Below are 18,296 nucleotides of genomic sequence, written 5' to 3' on the forward strand. Positions count from 1 at the left end.
CCTCCCTTCGCCCTCTCCTCCCTTCGCCCTCTCCTCCCTTCGCCCTCTCTTCCCTTCCCCCTCTCTGTCTTTGTAATCTCTACACCCAATGTGGGGTTCAAACTCACAACCCCAATGTCAAGAGTCACACACTCCACTGACTAAGCCAGATAGGCACACCTCAGCCAGTATTTCTTCACATATTTTCTTTCACCATTTCTCTGTCTTTTTTCTTTTGGGACCCCCACAGTGTATATGTTGGTCCACTTGGTGTCCCACAGGTGTCCCTTAGGCTCTGTTTACTTTTCTTCAAGTTTTTTTCTGTTCCTCAAATTCAGGTTTGTTTTTTGTTGTTGTTGTTGTTGTTCTATTTTCAAGTTTGTTAATTCTTCTGCCGATTGACATCTGTCTTTGCATCCCTATGGAGAGTTTTTCCTTTTAGTTATGGTACTTTCCTGCTGCTGAATTTTTGTTTGGTTTCTTCTGAGGTTTTCTGTCTCTATAGATATTTCCATTTTGTTGATAATACTATTTTCTTGACATTCTCCGCACCTTCCTTCAGTTCTTGAGCATCTATGTGATACTTCTTTTAAGAAGTGTGAGATTCTGTCTAGTAGAGGGGTGCCTGGGTGGCTCAGTGGGTTAAGTGTCTGCCTTTGGGTCAGGTCATGATCCCGGAGTCCTGGGATCGAGGACTTCTCCCTTTGCTCCTCATCCCACTCATGCTCTCTCGCTTGCACTCCTTCTCAAATAAATAAATAAATAAATAAATGAAATCTTAAAAAAAAAAAAAGTCTAGTAGATCTGTCATCAGATTTTTTTTTTTTTTAAAGATTTATTTATTTGAGAGAGAGAGAGAGCATGAGAGGGGAGAGGGTCAGAGGGAGAAGCAGACTCCCTGCTGAGCAGAGAGCCCGATGCGGGACTCGATCCTGGGAGTCCAGGATCATGACCTGAGCCAAAGGCGGTAGCTTAACCGACTGAGCCACCCAGGCGCCCCTGTCATCAGATCTTTTTAAGGAATAGTTTTGTAAACTTATTTTTTTTGTCCTTTGGGCCATATCTTCCTGTTTCTTTGTATGCCTTGTGATTTCTCATTAAAATCTGGATATTTGGATATAATAATGTGATACCTGTGGAAATGAAATTCACTCCTATTCCTATGGTTTTCTGGTTTTTTTTTTTTTTAAATGTTTTTGGTTATTATTTTTCATTATTATAGGATGTCCTAGTCCAAGGATCAGTCTGAGGTGTAAATGTAAGGTATTCTCAGGTCTTTTCTAAGCCTGAGCCTATTCCTTTCCCTGAACATGTGTGGTCACATTCTTATTTTTCCTATGTATGGAGTTGCTTTTGAATGTCCTGGTCTTTAATCTTTCGCTCACAAAAGAGGAGAGGAGAATAACGAATGGGGGGGGGCAAAAATAAAAAAGGTTGCGAGTTCTTTAAATCCCCTGGATGTCACATCAGCTGGAGAGGAAGGGGCTTGCAGCAGTGGAGAAAGGTGCAGCAACCATGGACCACCCTTCTCTCTTTGATCAGGAGCAGTAATCAGCCTTTAGACTACAGATCTCCAAATATTTGGAGGATGGGTCCTTTTTTCCCCCACCTTGGCTCCGGCAAGTTGAGTGCAAGCCACTCCAGGAGTAAGTGCACAGCTGACTGCCATGGGCCTGAGAATAGGGGATGGAGAGCTGCTACTGTGTTAAGAGCTAATATTGATGTAAATGAAGTTTAGTTTACTTTCAAGCCTTCCTCTGCAAGTTGCAAGTCCTCAAAGAGTCTCCAGAGTTTCAGAATATTTACATTAGGCACATTTCACCTATTCAGTTGTTACCTAACTAGGAAAACAGATTCTTGGTGTTTTCTATTCTGCCATTTTCCCCAGAATCCTCTCTTCCAGTCCTTCCTTTGCTAAGTCTCCTAGGCTTTTGCCTTTTAAAAGTTATTTTCATCTTATCAAAATAATATATATAGCTTAAAAAGTTAATAAGTAATAGAGTACCCATAATTAAAACAAAAAAATTCTGTCTTCTGGCTTAGACCCTAAGCCTACTCCATATAGACCCACTTTCAAGTTTTAAGGTGTTTCTTGTGTTTATCTCTGTATTGCTGCATAAGGTGATTACACCTCTATTGCTTGATTTATGGACTATAAGGTCGACCCATTTTTCTGTCTTTGCAGTATAATTGCATGCTTGGTTAAATCAGTATTCATTGTTTATATTATCATGGCTACATCTAAGTGCTTACTACTGAGCCAAATAGTATATATACTCTGATTACATGTGTTTATTTACTTGGCAATAGTAGATGAATGTGGGTGTAATTATATTTATTTATTATATAGAACTTTTTCTTAATGTGTCTGGTTTCGATATGATGGATCTTCCTTCCCTGTATCTTTAAGTACATGGTTTCAGAGTCTGGTCGCGTTTATTTTCTTCACAATAAATTCTTCCTTCTCACTAGAATGAGAAAGGGATAGTTGCTTGGCTATGTGGACTAGGAGATGGAAGATACCTGGAAGTCTACCTACTAATTAAACAGATTTAAGCTAATCCTTTTATTATCATCCTCTCCTTGCCATTTGTTTTCTGAGGACTCTAGTTTTTTTTGTTTGTTTGTTTAAGGTTTTATTCATTTGAGAGAGAGGGAGAGCGAGTGAGAGAGCACAAGCAAGGGGAGCAGCAGAGGGAGAGGGAGAAGCAGATGCCCTGCTGAGCAGGGAGCCTGACATTGGGGATCGTGACTTGAGCTGAAGGCAGACACTTAACCAACTGAGCCACCCAAGCGCCCCATGAGGACTCTAGTTTCTGAATCTTTACAGGGTTCTGGTTTTTAACTCATCTATACTATTGGCATCTCCATTTATAGGCATTTAGGATTGAATTTCTTCATCTTCTAAGTAGGTTAAGACTGTCTGCCTTCCAGCTTCTGAAATTTTGAGGGTATCTCTTATCTGTTTTGTTTCCTGTATTTTTTCTTTTGGCCTTGGGGATTTGTCTATTTTTCTTCTTAACTTTTGCATTAGTGTGGTCTTACTGAGAAGTGAAGAAATGGATAACAATCCACCATGATTAATCAGAAGTCCCTCCTATTTTTATGTAGGTCTAAAATAGAAATGTTTATGCTTAAAATTCATTAGTAATAGCTTATTATCATCAGGTAGAAGTTTAAACTGTTCAGCATGACACTTAAAAGTTCATAGGATTTGAATTCTGTCTACCTCTTCAGCCTCGTTACTGGCCCCACCTCTTTCTCTTCTGTTCTTTGTTCTAGCCGTACTGATCTATTAGTTTATTGAATGTATCAATTTCTCTGTATATTTCTCTGAATATATCTCACTTTCTACTTTAATATACAGTTGTGGGTTACCAGCATTAGGAGGATAGTTGAAGCTATAAAGTGCAGATGAGATTCCCTGAAGCAGCAGTGTAGAAGGAGAATAGAAGCAATCGTGGAACTGAGCCTTAAGGAAATCCAGCATTTAATGATTGTATTAGAGGAGGAACACAGAAGATCAAGAAAGAGTGATTAGATAAGTAGAAATTGGGAGATTATAATTTCATGGGAAAAGAGTGTTTTAGGAAGCAAAGAATGTATTAGATCCTAACGAGGTATCAGGTAAAGTGAGGATAAAGAAATCATTTTATTCATGTCATGCATATCATGGGTCCTTGAGTGATGATTACAGGTTCTTCCAAAGTTGGAGGCGAGGTCCTCTCAAAGTAAAGAGAGCAGTGGAAGGGTCATTAGACCTTTGAGGAGAATCCGAAAGAATTTTGAGATAAATGTTCTGGAGCGTGTGAACAAGTGGAATGGAGAAATGTAAGGTTGCTGTTGGGGTGAAGTTGGTGATACCTAATTTACAGTCATTACAGTCTCTCCTGTTGTGATTTGTCTCCTCCTGTCCTCAACTGGCAAGGTGTAAACATGTTTATGTAAAAAGTAGATAGTTGGGTTTATTCAGAGTTGGAGCTTTGCCTCTGTGAGGAAAATGAGAAAAAAGAACAAAAGAGTTTAAAGAGTTGGTGAAATAATAGGTTATGGAATCTGAGCAGGATAAGAAATTTGGAAGGAGACTACTGGATGGGGAAAGGAAGATTTTGCATTGAATCGAATGAATAGATTCATAGAGTAAAGGATTTTGTTAGGATGTGGTGGTAATCAAAGGTCAAAATCCTGTCTTCAAAGAGCTTATATTTTGTTTACTTATTAATTCTAAAGTCCTTTTATAGTTAAGGTATTTACTGATCTGTTCACTGAATCTTGGATTTGATGTAAATATATCTTCATCAGCTTGTCCTCCTGGGCCAGTTGAATTAGGGAGCAGTAGGTCATTAGAAGAAAAGACCGATAATATGTATGTACAGGTGGAACAGGACTAGAAATAGGAAATGAGATAGTTTTCATTGGCATTTTCAAATGGGGGAAAAGGGGATAGTAACTTGTGGTTATCAAAGGCATATGTTTTTCAAAGATTTATCTATCTTGGAGATAGAGCAGGGGGAGGGGCATCGGGAGAGGAGAGAGAATCCTTGGGCAGACTCTCCTCTGAGCACAGAGCCCAGTGCAGAGCTTGATCCCAGGACCTCTGAGGTCATGACCAGAGCTGAAATCAAGAGTTGGATGCTCAGTGGACTGAGCCATCCAGGCACCCCTCAAAGACATGTTAAAAAAAGAAATTAGGAACCTCAATCCTTTATTCTTTCTATTCCCCTGGAAAGTTTTGAAACTGGAAACAGTTAATAGCTTTTTTAGAAAATGAGACAAATGATGAACTTCGTTCCCTTGAAAGGAGAAAGAGAAAGAATCTTATATCTTCATGTTGGGTTCATCAGGAAGAGACGCATAGTTAACTATTTTAAACATCAAACCACATACAACTTGTGATAGTATCACTAATTTTTTTTTTAATTTTTTTAATTTTTTTTAAAGATTTTATTTATTTATTTGAGAGAGAGAATGAGAGACAGAGAGCACAAGAGGGAAGAGGGTCAGACGGAGAAGCAGACCCCCTGCTGAGCAGGGAGCCTGATGCGGGACTCGATCCCGGGACTCCAGGATCATGACCTGAGCTGAAGGCAGTCGCTTAACCAACTGAGCCACCCAGGCGCCCGATAGTATCACTAATTTTAAGGGAGATGCCTACTTCCTGCTGTTACTGGCTTTTCTAAATTAAGCCCATTATAATTCTTATCTAATAATCTTCATTGTTTCCCAAATCTTTACATACTCAGGTATGTAAATTTTACAACAGAAGTTGTAAAATTTAATGGCAGTAAGTTTTACATGGTTGGCTTTAGTTTCATTAAAAAAAAAAAACCAGATTTTTAAAACCGAGTGTTTGGTTGCCTTTGAACGTCTATTGGTATGGAAGGCTCGGGGAAAGCAGGCTCTTAGTGTTCTGTTTACAAATACAGATTTTTTTCTTTAACATGGTGATGTTTATGTTACCTCGAAATGTGAATACTTATACAGTGTATTTTTCATTCAAGTTAAAAAAAAAAAAATTTACTATTGTAGAAAAACTTCGGGTGGAGAAACAGGACACTTTTACGGAAAAATTAATTACTCAGATCATAAAAAATCTTCAAGTCAAAATTTCCAACATCCATATTCGTTATGAGGATGATGTAAGTATTTTAATAGGTGAAACTTTTTTTTATGTTTATGTTTTGTTTGTTGACATCTGCTCTATAGTGGTCAACCACTGATGCTGAGAAGTAGAGGGACACAGAGCTGAAATGACCTGATCTTTCTTTTCTGTAATTATAGTTTTGATTTGCAGTGTTTACTGCCTTGATTACACTTTCCTAAAATGTTCAAAAATCAGATAATGAAGGAAGATGCCTTTTTATATTACGGTCATCTTTGATAGTTGGGCATTATGAATTTAGCAGTTATGTATTTTTAAAATTCTTTATATTTACCTCCTGGAAATTACACTGGTGTAGGAATCAGTAGAGCTAGATTTAGATTATCTCAAATAGATCCTGTATTCTCTCTGAAACGCAAAATTATTAACTTCTCAAGTACTATTGTGAGGTCAACTTATCAATAAGCTTTTTTTATAAACTGAAAAACATGCAGATTTATTGTACAATAATACATTGATACTTGATATTTTAATTAGTATTTGGAAAAATATAGGAGTAAAAGTTGTAGAAAGTAGAAAAATGGTTTTGAATGTTTGAAATAGAATGTTTCCCAGAAAATGAACTTTTTTTTTTTTTTTAAAGATTTTTTATTTATTTATTTGAGAGAGAGAGAATGAGAGAGAGCACATGAGAGGGAGGAGGGTCAGAGGGAGAAGCAGACTCCCCGCCGAGCAGGGAGCCCGATGCGGGACTCGATCCAGGGACTCCAGGATCATGACCTGAGCCGAAGGCAGTCGCTTAACCAACTGAGCCACCCAGGCGCCCCTGAACTTTTTTGATAAAGTGAATTTTAACTACTAAAAGTCTGACTAAAATTTGCTCTTTCCTCTTTAGATCACAAATCGAGACAACCCACTGTCATTTGGTATTTCCCTTCAAAATCTCAGCATGCAGGTACTTTGTTTGAAAAGAAATTTAACCCTATTGTGTAGTATAGTTCATCTAACTATTAATTACTGTTTGTGTGTGCCAGCATCAGAACTAGTTGTTTATATAGAATTATTGCATAGGCTGGATTGGAATTGGGGGTAGGTAGTTCAGCATTTCAAAAAATGGTTAATAATCAAATTTAGTTTAAAATAGGGCCTATTATTTGCAAATTAGAGCATTTGATACTTTTTTTCTTAAAAATATGTGGCTTAAATAAGTAGAAAGTAAAAGTAATGTTTATTTCAGAAACTTTGATAAGTCTTGAAAAACATAAAGAAACAAATCACTCATTTCCTCACCACCATTATTAATATTGTGGCAAACTTTCTTCCTGTCCAGTTTTTCAAACTGATGAATTTTTAAAGCCTAAGAGCAAATAGAGGATTATGAAACACTGGCTTGTGTCCAGAATGGACAGTTGTGGAATTTGTCATTTGGTTTAAGTATTAAATACTTTATTTTAAAGAATAAACTGTTAGGAATAAAGTTGAAATCTATTTTGTTTTCTACTCTTCACCCTTCTCTTAGAGATAAACATTCTAAGTAATATTTTATGTGATTTTTCTATAGATTTTCATTTTTCTCATCACAGTGTTTTTGACATTTACTTGTGTTGCTATACATAATTCAGTTTAATTGCTGTGTAGTATTTCATTACCTGCTTTTGTTTGTTGTATCCATTGGGTTTTTGTGTATAATTTCTTCTTAAAATATGGATCCACTACAAGCAAAATAAATAAGAAAAACCAAATGAAAAGTTATTGAATGACGTCGGGTAGGATAAACTGTCAAATGCTGCTGTAAGTTTGAAAAATAAGGATGGAGAATTAGCCATTGGCTGTGGCAGTGTGGAGGTAATGGGTAACTCTGACAGCAGTGGTGTTGACCATCACCTTTGGGAGACCTTGGAAACTGGTGTCCTAGCCCAGACCTATTCAGTTAGAAACTCAGGTGGGGACCCAGCAATCTAAGTTTTAGAAAGCCCTCCCGGTGATTTTGATGCACGCTCAAGTTTGAAAACTTTTGTCATCTCTTCAGTTCTCTACCAAAAAAATGAAAACCATCTTTGTAGAATAAGCATCTAAACACTTTATTCACCTCAGTGGCTTCTCATTGCTATTGGAATAAAGTCAATAGTTTTGTTTTAAAATAGTTCATAATCGCTTTGTAATCTGACGCTGGATAACATCTGGTTTCACCTCTTTGCTTTATGTTCTCTGGCCATATGAGGCTTCTTCAGTTCCCTGAACGTTTTGCATATTTGGATATTTTCCTACTCTGAATCATATTCCCTACTGACCTTAAAATCAACAATTTCTATTCATATATATTGGACATCACTTTCTCCATTACACCCCTGAGTTTGAGGCTCCTACCTTATTCTGAGAACTGTGTGTTTAACCTCTAAGGTGGCACTTACCTATTTGTTTTGTTTTTTTATTATGTTAATTACCATACATCACATCATTAGGTTCTGGTGTAGTGTTCCATGATTCATTGTTCGCGTATAACACCCGGTGCTCCATTCAGTACGTGCCCTCTTCAATACCCATCACCAGGCTAACCCATCCCCCCACCCGCACTTACCTATTTGTAATTGCTTGTTTACTTGTTTGCTTTTTCGAGCTCTTTGAAAGCAGAGGCTTTCTTGTAGTCAGTTAATATTCTTTCACTGAATGTTTTCAAGAACATTTTTATGGGAAATTGGTCAAGGGCATGGTTGGTACAATTTATCAGTCTGCCATTTCACATGTAAATAATATTTTCACTGTTTTTTACTTTTCTTTTTAGACGACTGATCAAAACTGGGTTCCATGTTTACATGATGAAACTGAGAAACTATTTTGTAAGGTAAAATATTTTGTCAATCCACAGACAAAAGAGACTTTTAGAAAGGCGAATGGTAATATATATAGATAAGGATTTATATGAATTGTGTTTACTTAAGTCTATCATATGACTCAATTATTTGAGACTTCTGAAAATAGCATATGTTAAAGAAGAAAATGAGACATGTAATAAATTTGATTTGTTTTCAGTTAATCCGACTGGATAACCTTTTTGCCTATTGGAATGTGAAGTCTCAGTTGTTTTACCTTAATGATTATGATGAATCATTGGTAAGTAAATCTTTTTGATATGTGTATGTACACCTTTGTTGGTATCCTATTTTGCGTAAGGTTTTATTCATTATCATTTATTAACATACTCTGTGGTCTTTTTTCCTAGGGAAAATCCATTAAAATTTACAGAAATAGGTGAATATATATGTGCCTGTACACAAACATGTAAAGATCTTTTTTGTATAATTGATGTGCAGCATTAGTATTTTATTAGTCTCATGTGTGCACTGTAATGGTTCAGTATCTGTACATAATGTGAAATGATCACAGTAGGTCTAACATCCGTTACCATACATAATTATGGAACTTTTTTCTTTGGATGAGTACTTTTAAGATTTACTCTCTCAGCAACGTTGAAATATGCAGTACAGTATTGTTAACTGTAGTTGCCATGCTGTACGTTACATACATTTCCATGACTGACTTACTGTATAACTAGAAGTTCTTAACCTTTTGACTCCCTTCACACATTTTTCATATCTCTCACTCTACCTCAGATAGTCACTGGTCTATTCTCTGTATCTGTGAGTATGAGCTTGGCTTTTTTTTGTTTTTTTTTTTTTTTTTAAGTATTCCACATATAAGTGAGGTCAGATGGTATTTGTCTGACTTATTTCACTTAGCATAAGGCTATCAAGTTTTATCCTTGTTGCAAATGGCAAGATTTCCTTTTTAATGGCTGAATAATAATTCGTGTGTGTGTGAGTATATTTTCTTTATCCATCTATCAATGGACATTTAGGTGGTTTCCATATCTTGGCTATTATAATTAATGCTGCATTGAACGTGGAGGTGCATGTATCTTTTCTAGTTCATGTTTTCCTTTTAATAAATATTTAGAAGTGGAATTGCTGGATCATATGGTAGTTCTTTTAATTTTTTGAGGACCCTCATACTGTTTTTCCATAGGGGATTGCATCAGTTTACATTTCCACCAGTAGTGTATAGGAATTTCCTTTTCTCCACATCCTTGCCAACACTTGTTATTTTCTTCTTTTTTTGTTAATAATAACCATTTCAACAGGTGATAGCTCATGCTTTTGATTTGTGATTTCCCTGATAATTAGTGGTGTTGAGTACCTTTTCATGTACCTGTTGGCTATCTGTATGTTTGAAAAATGTCTCTTCAGTTCCTCTGCCATTTTTAAATTGGATTGTTTTTCTGAAATTGGGTTGTATGAGTTCTTTATGTATTTTGGATATTGACCCCTTATCGGATAAATGATTTGCAAATATTTTCTCCTATTCATTAGTTTGCCTTTTCATTATGTTGATGGTTTCCTTTGCTGTGCAGAAACTTTTTAGTTTGATGTAGTTCCATTTGTTTATTTTTTTTCTCTTGTTGACTTTATTTTTGGTGTCAGATCCAAAATACCATCGCCAAGACCAGTTTCAAAGAGCCTACTGCCTATGTTTTCTTTTAGGAGTTGTATGGTTTCAGGGCTTACATTCAAGTCTTTTAATCTATTTTGAGTTAATTTTTGTGTATGGTGTAGGATATTGGTCCAGTTTCATTGTCTTGCATGTGGCTGTCCAGTTTTCCAAACACCACATATTGAAGAGACTCTCCTTTCCTCATATATTTTTGGCTTCCTTGTTGTAATTTAATTGATCATATATGCATGGGTATATTTCAGGGCTCTTTATTCTATACCTGTGTATACCTGTTTTTATGCCAGTGCCATACTGTTTTGATTATTATAACTTTGTAATATAATTTGAAATCAAGGATTGTAATAGCTCCAGGTTTGTTCTTTCTCAAGATTACTTTGGTTATTCAGGGCCTTTTGTGGTTTCATACATACATTAAGGTCATTTGGTCTATTTCTGTGAATAATGCCATTGGAAATTTGATAGAGATTGTATTGAATTTATAGATTGGGTAGTGTGGAATTTTTAACAGGTTTATTTCTTGCAGTATAGAGCATGGAGTATGTTCCCATTTTTTTGCATCTTCAATTTCTATCTTACAGTTTTGGGTGTACAAAGCTTTACCTCCTTGGTTAAATTTTTTTTATTTCAAATACTTTGTTTTATTGTTTTAATTCCCTAAAGCTACAAAATGTGAGTAACACATTTCTTTAGTTTCAGTTAATTTTTTTTTAAAGTTTTTATTTAAATTCTAGTTGGTTAAGATACAGTGTAATATTGGTTTCAGAATTAGAATTTAGCAGGATGCCTGGGTGGCTCAGTTGGTTAAGCATCTGCCTTCAGCTCAGGTCATGATCCCAGGGTCCTGGGATCGAGTCCTGCATCAGGCTCCTTGCTCAGCAGGGAGCCTGCTTCTCCCTCTCCTCCCTAATCACGCTCTCTCTCGCTGTCTCTCTCTCTCAAATAAATAAAATCTTTAAAAAAAAAAAAAAAGTAGAATTTAGTGATTCATCACTCACGTGTAACACCCAATGCTCATCACAAGTGCCCTCCTTAATTCCCATCACCTATTTAGCCCATCCCCCACTCAGCTCCCCTCTAGCAACCCTGTTTGTTCTCTGTTAAGTGTTTTATGGTTTGCCTTCCCACCCTTTTTTTTTTTTTTTTTTTTTTAACCCCTTCACCTATGTTCATCTGTTTTGTTTCTTAAATTCCACATACGAGTGTGGTCATATGGTATTTGTCTTTCTCTGACTGACTTCCTTGGTTAAATTTATTCCTAGGTATTTTATTCTTTTTGATGTAATTGTGAATTGGATTGTTAATTTCTCTTTCTGCTACAGCATTATTAGTATATAGAAATGCAGAAGAATTCTGTATATTGATTTTGTATCCTGCAACTTGATTGAATTCATTTATTCTAACAGTTTTTGGTGGAGTCTTCAGGGTTTTCTATATAGAATGTCATGTCATCTACAAACAGTGACAGTTGTACTTCTTTTCCAATTTGGATGCCTTTTATTCTTGCTTAATTGCTCTGGCTTGGACTTCTGAATATGCTGAATAAAAGTGGCAAGAGTGGGCATCTTTGTCTTGTTCCTGATCTTAGAGGAAGAGTTTTCAGTTTTTAACTGTTGAGCATGTTAGCTGTGGGTTTGTCATATATGGCCTTTATTATGTTAAGGTATATTTCCCTTATATCCACTTTCTTGAGATTCTTTATCATAAGTTCATGTTGAATTTTGTGCGATTTTATATATGTGCCTGTACACAAATATGTAAAAACACACACTATATATCTAAATAGTTCACAGATTATTCTTTAATAGTAGTTAATGGGATATTGTCATCTGACCACTTCAGTATTTTCCATAGATAAGTTCTTCTAAGTTTGAGTTATTTTTAAAATTGCTTTAAAACATTTTTTTGTATATAATAGGATTTTGTAAAGATATATTGGCATGAATATAAATAAAAGCAGTTTGTCTTTTAATAGGACAGCTTGAAGAAGGGCATTGTCAATGGAAATATTGTTCCGAAAGGTTATGATTTTGGTAAGTACATTTTATAAAATACATGGAATTAATCAGTATAAATTTTAAATGAACATTGATAATGTCACTGTGATGTTTCATGTTGATTTTGTCATATAATTCAAGGTATTTATATGTGCACGAAAAAAACTATCTGTTCTATGCCATTCATTGTTGGGGAGCTTTTTGCTATATTTTGAAACAATAAGAAAGAAAAGTGTCCAACAAGAGAGGATGTAATAAATGTGGTAAATCTCTAAGGATTATTCAGTAATAATTATAATCTTTTAAAGACATTTTACATGGCAAATACAATTTAATAAGGCTAGTAGCTGCTGTAGTCTATAGTGTGATCTTACTGTTTTAAAAATGTATATTTAAAATTTCTCTTCTTCATACTTTTTTCTGGTTCCAGATTTTCTGAAATGAACATGTAGTACTTTTATAATCAGAAATGAGTAAAATTTCAAATTGAAAGTAGTACTATTTTTTCTACCCTGTAGGCACTCAATAAATACTGATTAATGGATGGATAACTCATTTATTGGATTTGGTTTTCTGATGTCATCAACCAGTGATTCTTTTCTGTATTCTTCTACCTTCATGATGACACTTTATTAATTTCCTGACGTGGCTTATTTATTTTTTTTAAAGATTTATTTGAGAGGGCTCACATGTGCACAAGGTCGGGGATGGGCACGGGAGAGAGGTAGAGAGAGAGAGACTCTGGAGCAGACTCCCCACTGAACATGGAGCCTCAGGCTACTGAGCATGGAGCTCAAAGCTGACTTGATCTCACCACCTGAGATCATGACCTGAGCTGAAACCAGGAGTCGGGTGTTCAACCAACTGAGCCAGCCAGGCACCGTTGAAGTGATTCTTCTTGTTTTCACTCTTGAAACCAATTCAAAGCTTTGAAGTGGATATTTTTCTAGATTTTTTTCCTAAAAGGAAACATTAATAACATGAGATTGCCTTTCATGTGTGTTGATGATTCTCCTATCACTTTAGGTTTGACTGATTTCTCCTTTGCCCTACTATCATTTCCTTCTCCATTAGTGAGGGTCTGGTGAGAGAGAAACTACACAGTAATTTGAGCAGGGGAAGTTTAATATAAAGAATTACTATCACAGGATTGGAGTAACAAGGGATTGGCTACTAAAAAGTAGAGAGAACTCTAAAGAATATAAGAATAATAGAAGGAACTGCCCCTACCCTAGGACTAAGATGGAGTGCCCAAAGAACAGGGTCTGCCTGCCTCAACACTGAGATCTAGAGCTTGTTGGAAAGGACATGACCAGGGCTCACTGACTGCCAGGAAAAGTCTCTCTGGTGCCAGGCCACTGAACCTGTTGGAAATTTGCCCTCAGGAACTCTAGCGTCTCTCATGAGGAGTTGCTCATAGGAGGCACTTCACTGCAAAATTGCCTTAGGGTGCTGGGAGAAGTTGCCAGCTGCTCCTAGCTGTTGTGTACCTCAGCAGGCTAGTGCTGAAAAAATCTGTCATGCTCGGGGAGCTGCCTTCTGTAGGACCCACTTGGTAGCATCTGGGTGGTGGAAAAGTCCCGATACTGCAAGAGTCTGTGGAATGAGCCTGTTAGAACCGGGAAGCAGAACTCCCTCTGCAGTCTCTCTCCAGTGTCTAGCATTATGCCAGCTGGTAATTAAAGGGCCCAAATTTAGCTTTTAGATTAAGCAGTGAAGGATGAATTTGGAATTCACAGATAAATTGATAACTGGTATATACCTGCTGGAGAGGGAAGGACTAAAGGCTTTTTTTTTTTTTTTAAGATTTTATTTATTTGTCAGAGAGTACAAGCAGGCAGAGCGGCAGGCACAGGGAGCAGACCCCCCGGTGAGCAAGAACCTCCATGTGGAACTCGATCCCAGGATGCTGGGATCATGACCTGAGCCGAAGGCAGATGCTTGACAGCTGAGCCATCCAGGCGTCCCAGACTAAAGGCTTTTTTTTGTTTGTTCTTTATTTAATGGGAGAGACAACAGTTTATAGGCTGAGATAGGAATGATCTGTAGAATATGAAAAACGAAGCAAGAGAGAGAAGCGGTAGTTTATGGGATATGGGTGAAAGGGGATAGGATCTCGTGCACAAGTGGTGTTTTGCCACACAGAGGAACATGATTAGTTCATTTATAAGACAGATTTTGGCATAAGAGAGAAGTCCTAATGTTAGACAGTAGTGATGGTAATAGGAGTTTATGGAATTTCTTTTATGAGCTCTTATTTTTTAATACCTGAGGTGTTGGGGGTTTTTGGAGGGAAGAGAGGCTATGAAATAGTCATGTAGGTAAACAGGAGAGTGAATTGACTGAAGTGGTGTTCTCAAAGTATGGTTCGGACTAGCAACATCAGTATTACTTGGAAACTTGTTAGAAATAGAAATCCTAGGGCCCATTCCAGACATATTGAATGAGAACTTCTGAGGGTGAGCCTTGCCAATCTGTTTTAATAAGCTTTCCTGGTAATTTTGATGATTTTGAGAGCCACTGGGCTAGAGTTGGGGCTGGGCAGTTTGTTTTTTTTTTTTTTTTAAAAGGCCCCATAGTAAAAAGTTTTCGGTTTTAAGGCCTTATATAGCCTCTGTCACATATTTTCCTTTGTTTCTTTTAAACAACCCTATAAAGGTGTAAAAATCATTCCTAGTTCATTGGTTGTATAACAACACACTATGGTATGCATTTGGCCCCTATCCTGGACTAAATATTGTATGACTGCTCAGCAACATTGAGGACTTTTAGGATTTATGACATTAAAGTGAGACCAATCTGTGTGATTGTGTACGTTTTTGTTTTTGTTTTTGTTTTCCCCCAAACCAAATTCAATTTCTTAGGTAGGTTACAGGTGTAGAGTAAATGGAGAGGGTTTTTATCCAGAATTAGAGTGTGGCCTGGTAAGTACTGACAAAGTGAGAAGACAGAGGAGTGAAGAGTGAATGCAGGGGGATGATTAAAATAACTGATTATAGAATTTTAATAGGGTAGGGAGGTTCCTGAGGACATGAAGAGGAGGTGAAAGACAAAGATAAAGGATCAATGAATGATAGGTCTCACGGGACTTGAAGTTTAGTACTAGAGAGATAGGTGGTGGTGGTGGTAGGGGAGTTGGATGCTTGAGACTGAGCTTATGGAGAGGTCTAGCATATAAGTATGATAAGATCTAGTGGATGAAGTAAGGGTGGAGAAGTCCAAGGTTCTGAGAGGCTTTGGTTTTGGAAAGATTATTTGTATGTTGAAATCACTTGGAAATTAGAGTTGCCAGGAGCTAAAATCGGAGAGACCTAGGAGAAGATGTAACCTAGGGATGGATAGAGATTGCAACCAGGAAGGATATAGGGGATTGTGTAGTCTTGTACGTAACATAAGAAAGCTGGGGGAGAGGAATAATTTTATTTTTCAGATAGTGATATTATTGCTGTGTACATACACTTTTTAAACTTTCTTCTTTTAAAAGATGTATTTATTTAGAGAGAGGGAGGATGCAGGGGGGAGAGGCAGAGGCAGAGGGAGAGAGAACTCCATGCAGAGCCCAACATGGGGCTCCATCTCAACCCTGAGATCATGACCTGAGCCAAAACCAAGAGTTGGACCCTTAACTGACTGTGCCACCTAAGCGCCCCTAAACTTTCTTTTACTATTTCCTTCCACTTAGGTATATATAAATTTTTCTTATTTTTCACTCTGTGGTACTTTACTGTATAGATGTATCATGATGAATTTAACCAGTCTCCATTTGTTGAATATCTTCTTGTTCTACTCAAGTTCACAGTATATTTGAATGCTCAGTGTGTAAAAAAAACCTAAGTGTATGCCTTGGGAATGATTAAAACAAGAGGAACATATTATGTTTTTATATAGATTAGCTTATAATTTAATAGTTGATCTTGGTATAGATTCTGCTATTGTTTGTCTCCCTCTGCAAGAATATTCTTACTCTTTTTGGCACTAAATATAAAGGGTTGAGTTTAATCCATTTTAGACTATGGATTGAGCCAAGAAGGTTATCCTGGGTTAACTCACTCATCTCACCTCTCCTTTTACAAGTAAAATGGGGGCAGATGGATACATAGAAACTGATCAGAAGTTCAGAAATTATAACTCTATAATGGAAGTCAGTGGTCAAGTACAATCTTTTCTCCCTTAGCATTTTTAATGTAATTCCTTTAAATTGTATTTTTGTTAAGATTATTTTATTATACTATTTTTGCCTTTTAGAGATTGTTCCTGCTTTTAAGGGTTATGTTGGTGTTTTGAGGGGGAGTTTACTTAGTCTTCATTTACTTAAAATATAAATTATAGGTAGGAAAAAGATAAAAGAATATTCTTTATTAATTAAATGACAGTTCATCTGACCAAATTACAGCAGTGTGGCAATCTGGGAAAGTAAGAGTATAAGAAATGAAAATATTTTCCACTTCATCCCCTTCGCACTTTGGGACTCTGAAATATAACTCAGTTTAACTTTTTAAAATTTATATTTTTCAGTGTTTCGCCCCATATCTGCTAATGCCAAACTTCAGATGAATCGGCGATCAGATTTTGACTTTTCTGCCCCCAAGATAAACCTGGATGTTGAGTTACATGACATAGCAATTGAACTTAATAAACCACAGGTGATTTTTTTTAAATGAAATTTTAAATTGTGAGTTATAATTTGATAAAAGCAGAACTAAGATTTTATTTTATTTTTTTTTTAAAGATTTTATTTATTTATTTGTGAGAGAATGAGAGACAGAGAGCACGAGAGGGAGGAGGGTCAGAGGGAGAAGCAGACTCCCCGCTGAGCAGGGAGCCTGATGTGGGACTCGATCCCGGGACTCCAGGATCATGACCTGAGCCGAAGGCAGTCGCTTAACTGACTGAGCCACTCAGGCGCCCCAGAACTAAGATTTTAAATGTATTTCAAACACAATGTTACATGGTAACATTTCCTTTAAAAAGTCAGTAATTTAATTTTTTTAACAATTGAACAAAAAATCTGAAACATTTAAGAGCCTTCATTTTTTTCATTCTTCAGTATTTCAGTGTTATGGAGCTTCTTGAATCAGTTGATATGATGACGCAAAATCTGCCATATAGGAAATTCAAACCTGATGTACCTCTTCACTATCATGCCAGAGACTGGTAAAATGACTTACGTTTTTATTTAAATTGAGGTATAATTTGACATATTAGTTTCAGGTTTATAACATAGTGATTTGATATTTGTATATGTTGTAAACTGATCACCACAATAAGTCTAGTTAACATCCATCACCATATATGAGGACAGATTTTTTAATACATATTTTTTAATTTAATTTATTTATTTGAGAGAGAGAGAGTGAGAGCACAAGATGGGGGAAGGTCAGAGGGAGAAGCAGATTCCCTGCTGAGGAGGGAGCCCAATGCAAAACTCGATCCCAGGACTCCAGGATCATGACCTGAGCCGAAGGCAGTCGCTTAACCAACTGAGCCACCCAGGCGCCCCAAGGACAGATTTTTTTCTTTAGGACTTATAAGATATCTTAGCAACTTTCAAATATGCAGTAGAGTATTAACTATTGTGGCCATGCTGTACATTATAGCCTATTACTTATTTTGTAACTAGAAGTTTGAACCTTTTAATCCCCTTCACCCATTTCACTCACTGCCTGTGCCTTACCTCTGTCAACCACCAGTCTGTTTTCTGTATCTATGAGCTCAGTTTTTTGGTTTTTATTTTTTATTTTTTAAAGATTTTATTTATTTATTTGAGACAGAGAGAATGAGAGAGACAGAGAGCACATGAGAGGGGGAGGGTCAGAGGGAGAAGCAGGCTCCTCGCCGAGCAGGGATCCCGATGCGGGACTCGATCCCGGGACTCCAGGATCATGACCTGAGCCGAAGGCAGTCGCTTAACCAACTGAGCCACCCAGGCGCCCTGGTTTTTATTTTTTAAGATACCATATGTAAGTGAGATCATACTGTGTTTATCTTTCTTTGACTAATTTCACTTAGCATAATGTTGTCACAGATAGTAAGATTTCACTCCTTTTTATGACTGAATAATATTCCATTGTATATCTGTATACCATATTTTCTTTATTCATTCATTTGTTGATGGCGTGTGGTTTTTGTATCTTGACTACTGTATTAAAATGCTGCATTTAATATCAGGGAACATACATCTTTTTGTGCTAGTATTTTTGTTTTCTTCAGAT

General features: G+C 36.6%; 1 protein-coding gene across 4 annotated transcripts in view; it reads left to right on the plus strand.

The window, feature by feature from the left end:
- VPS13A (vacuolar protein sorting 13 homolog A) overlaps positions 1–18,296 on the plus strand; it is a 269,920-nt gene that overhangs the window by 28,722 nt on the left and 222,902 nt on the right. For all 4 annotated transcript variants that reach the window (XM_021689382.1, XM_044920643.1, XM_021689383.1 and 1 more), the window contains exons 6-12: positions 5,509–5,618; positions 6,477–6,536; positions 8,364–8,423; positions 8,612–8,692; positions 12,063–12,120; positions 16,600–16,727; positions 17,132–17,238. In XM_021689382.1, the coding sequence (XP_021545057.1) occupies positions 5,509–5,618; positions 6,477–6,536; positions 8,364–8,423; positions 8,612–8,692; positions 12,063–12,120; positions 16,600–16,727; positions 17,132–17,238 (604 nt within the window). The remainder of the gene's footprint in view (positions 1–5,508; positions 5,619–6,476; positions 6,537–8,363; positions 8,424–8,611; positions 8,693–12,062; positions 12,121–16,599; positions 16,728–17,131; positions 17,239–18,296) is intronic.

The sequence above is a fragment of the Neomonachus schauinslandi genome, chromosome 13 (genome assembly GCF_002201575.2).
Source record: "Neomonachus schauinslandi chromosome 13, ASM220157v2, whole genome shotgun sequence".
NCBI classification, from domain to species: Eukaryota; Metazoa; Chordata; class Mammalia; order Carnivora; family Phocidae; genus Neomonachus; species Neomonachus schauinslandi.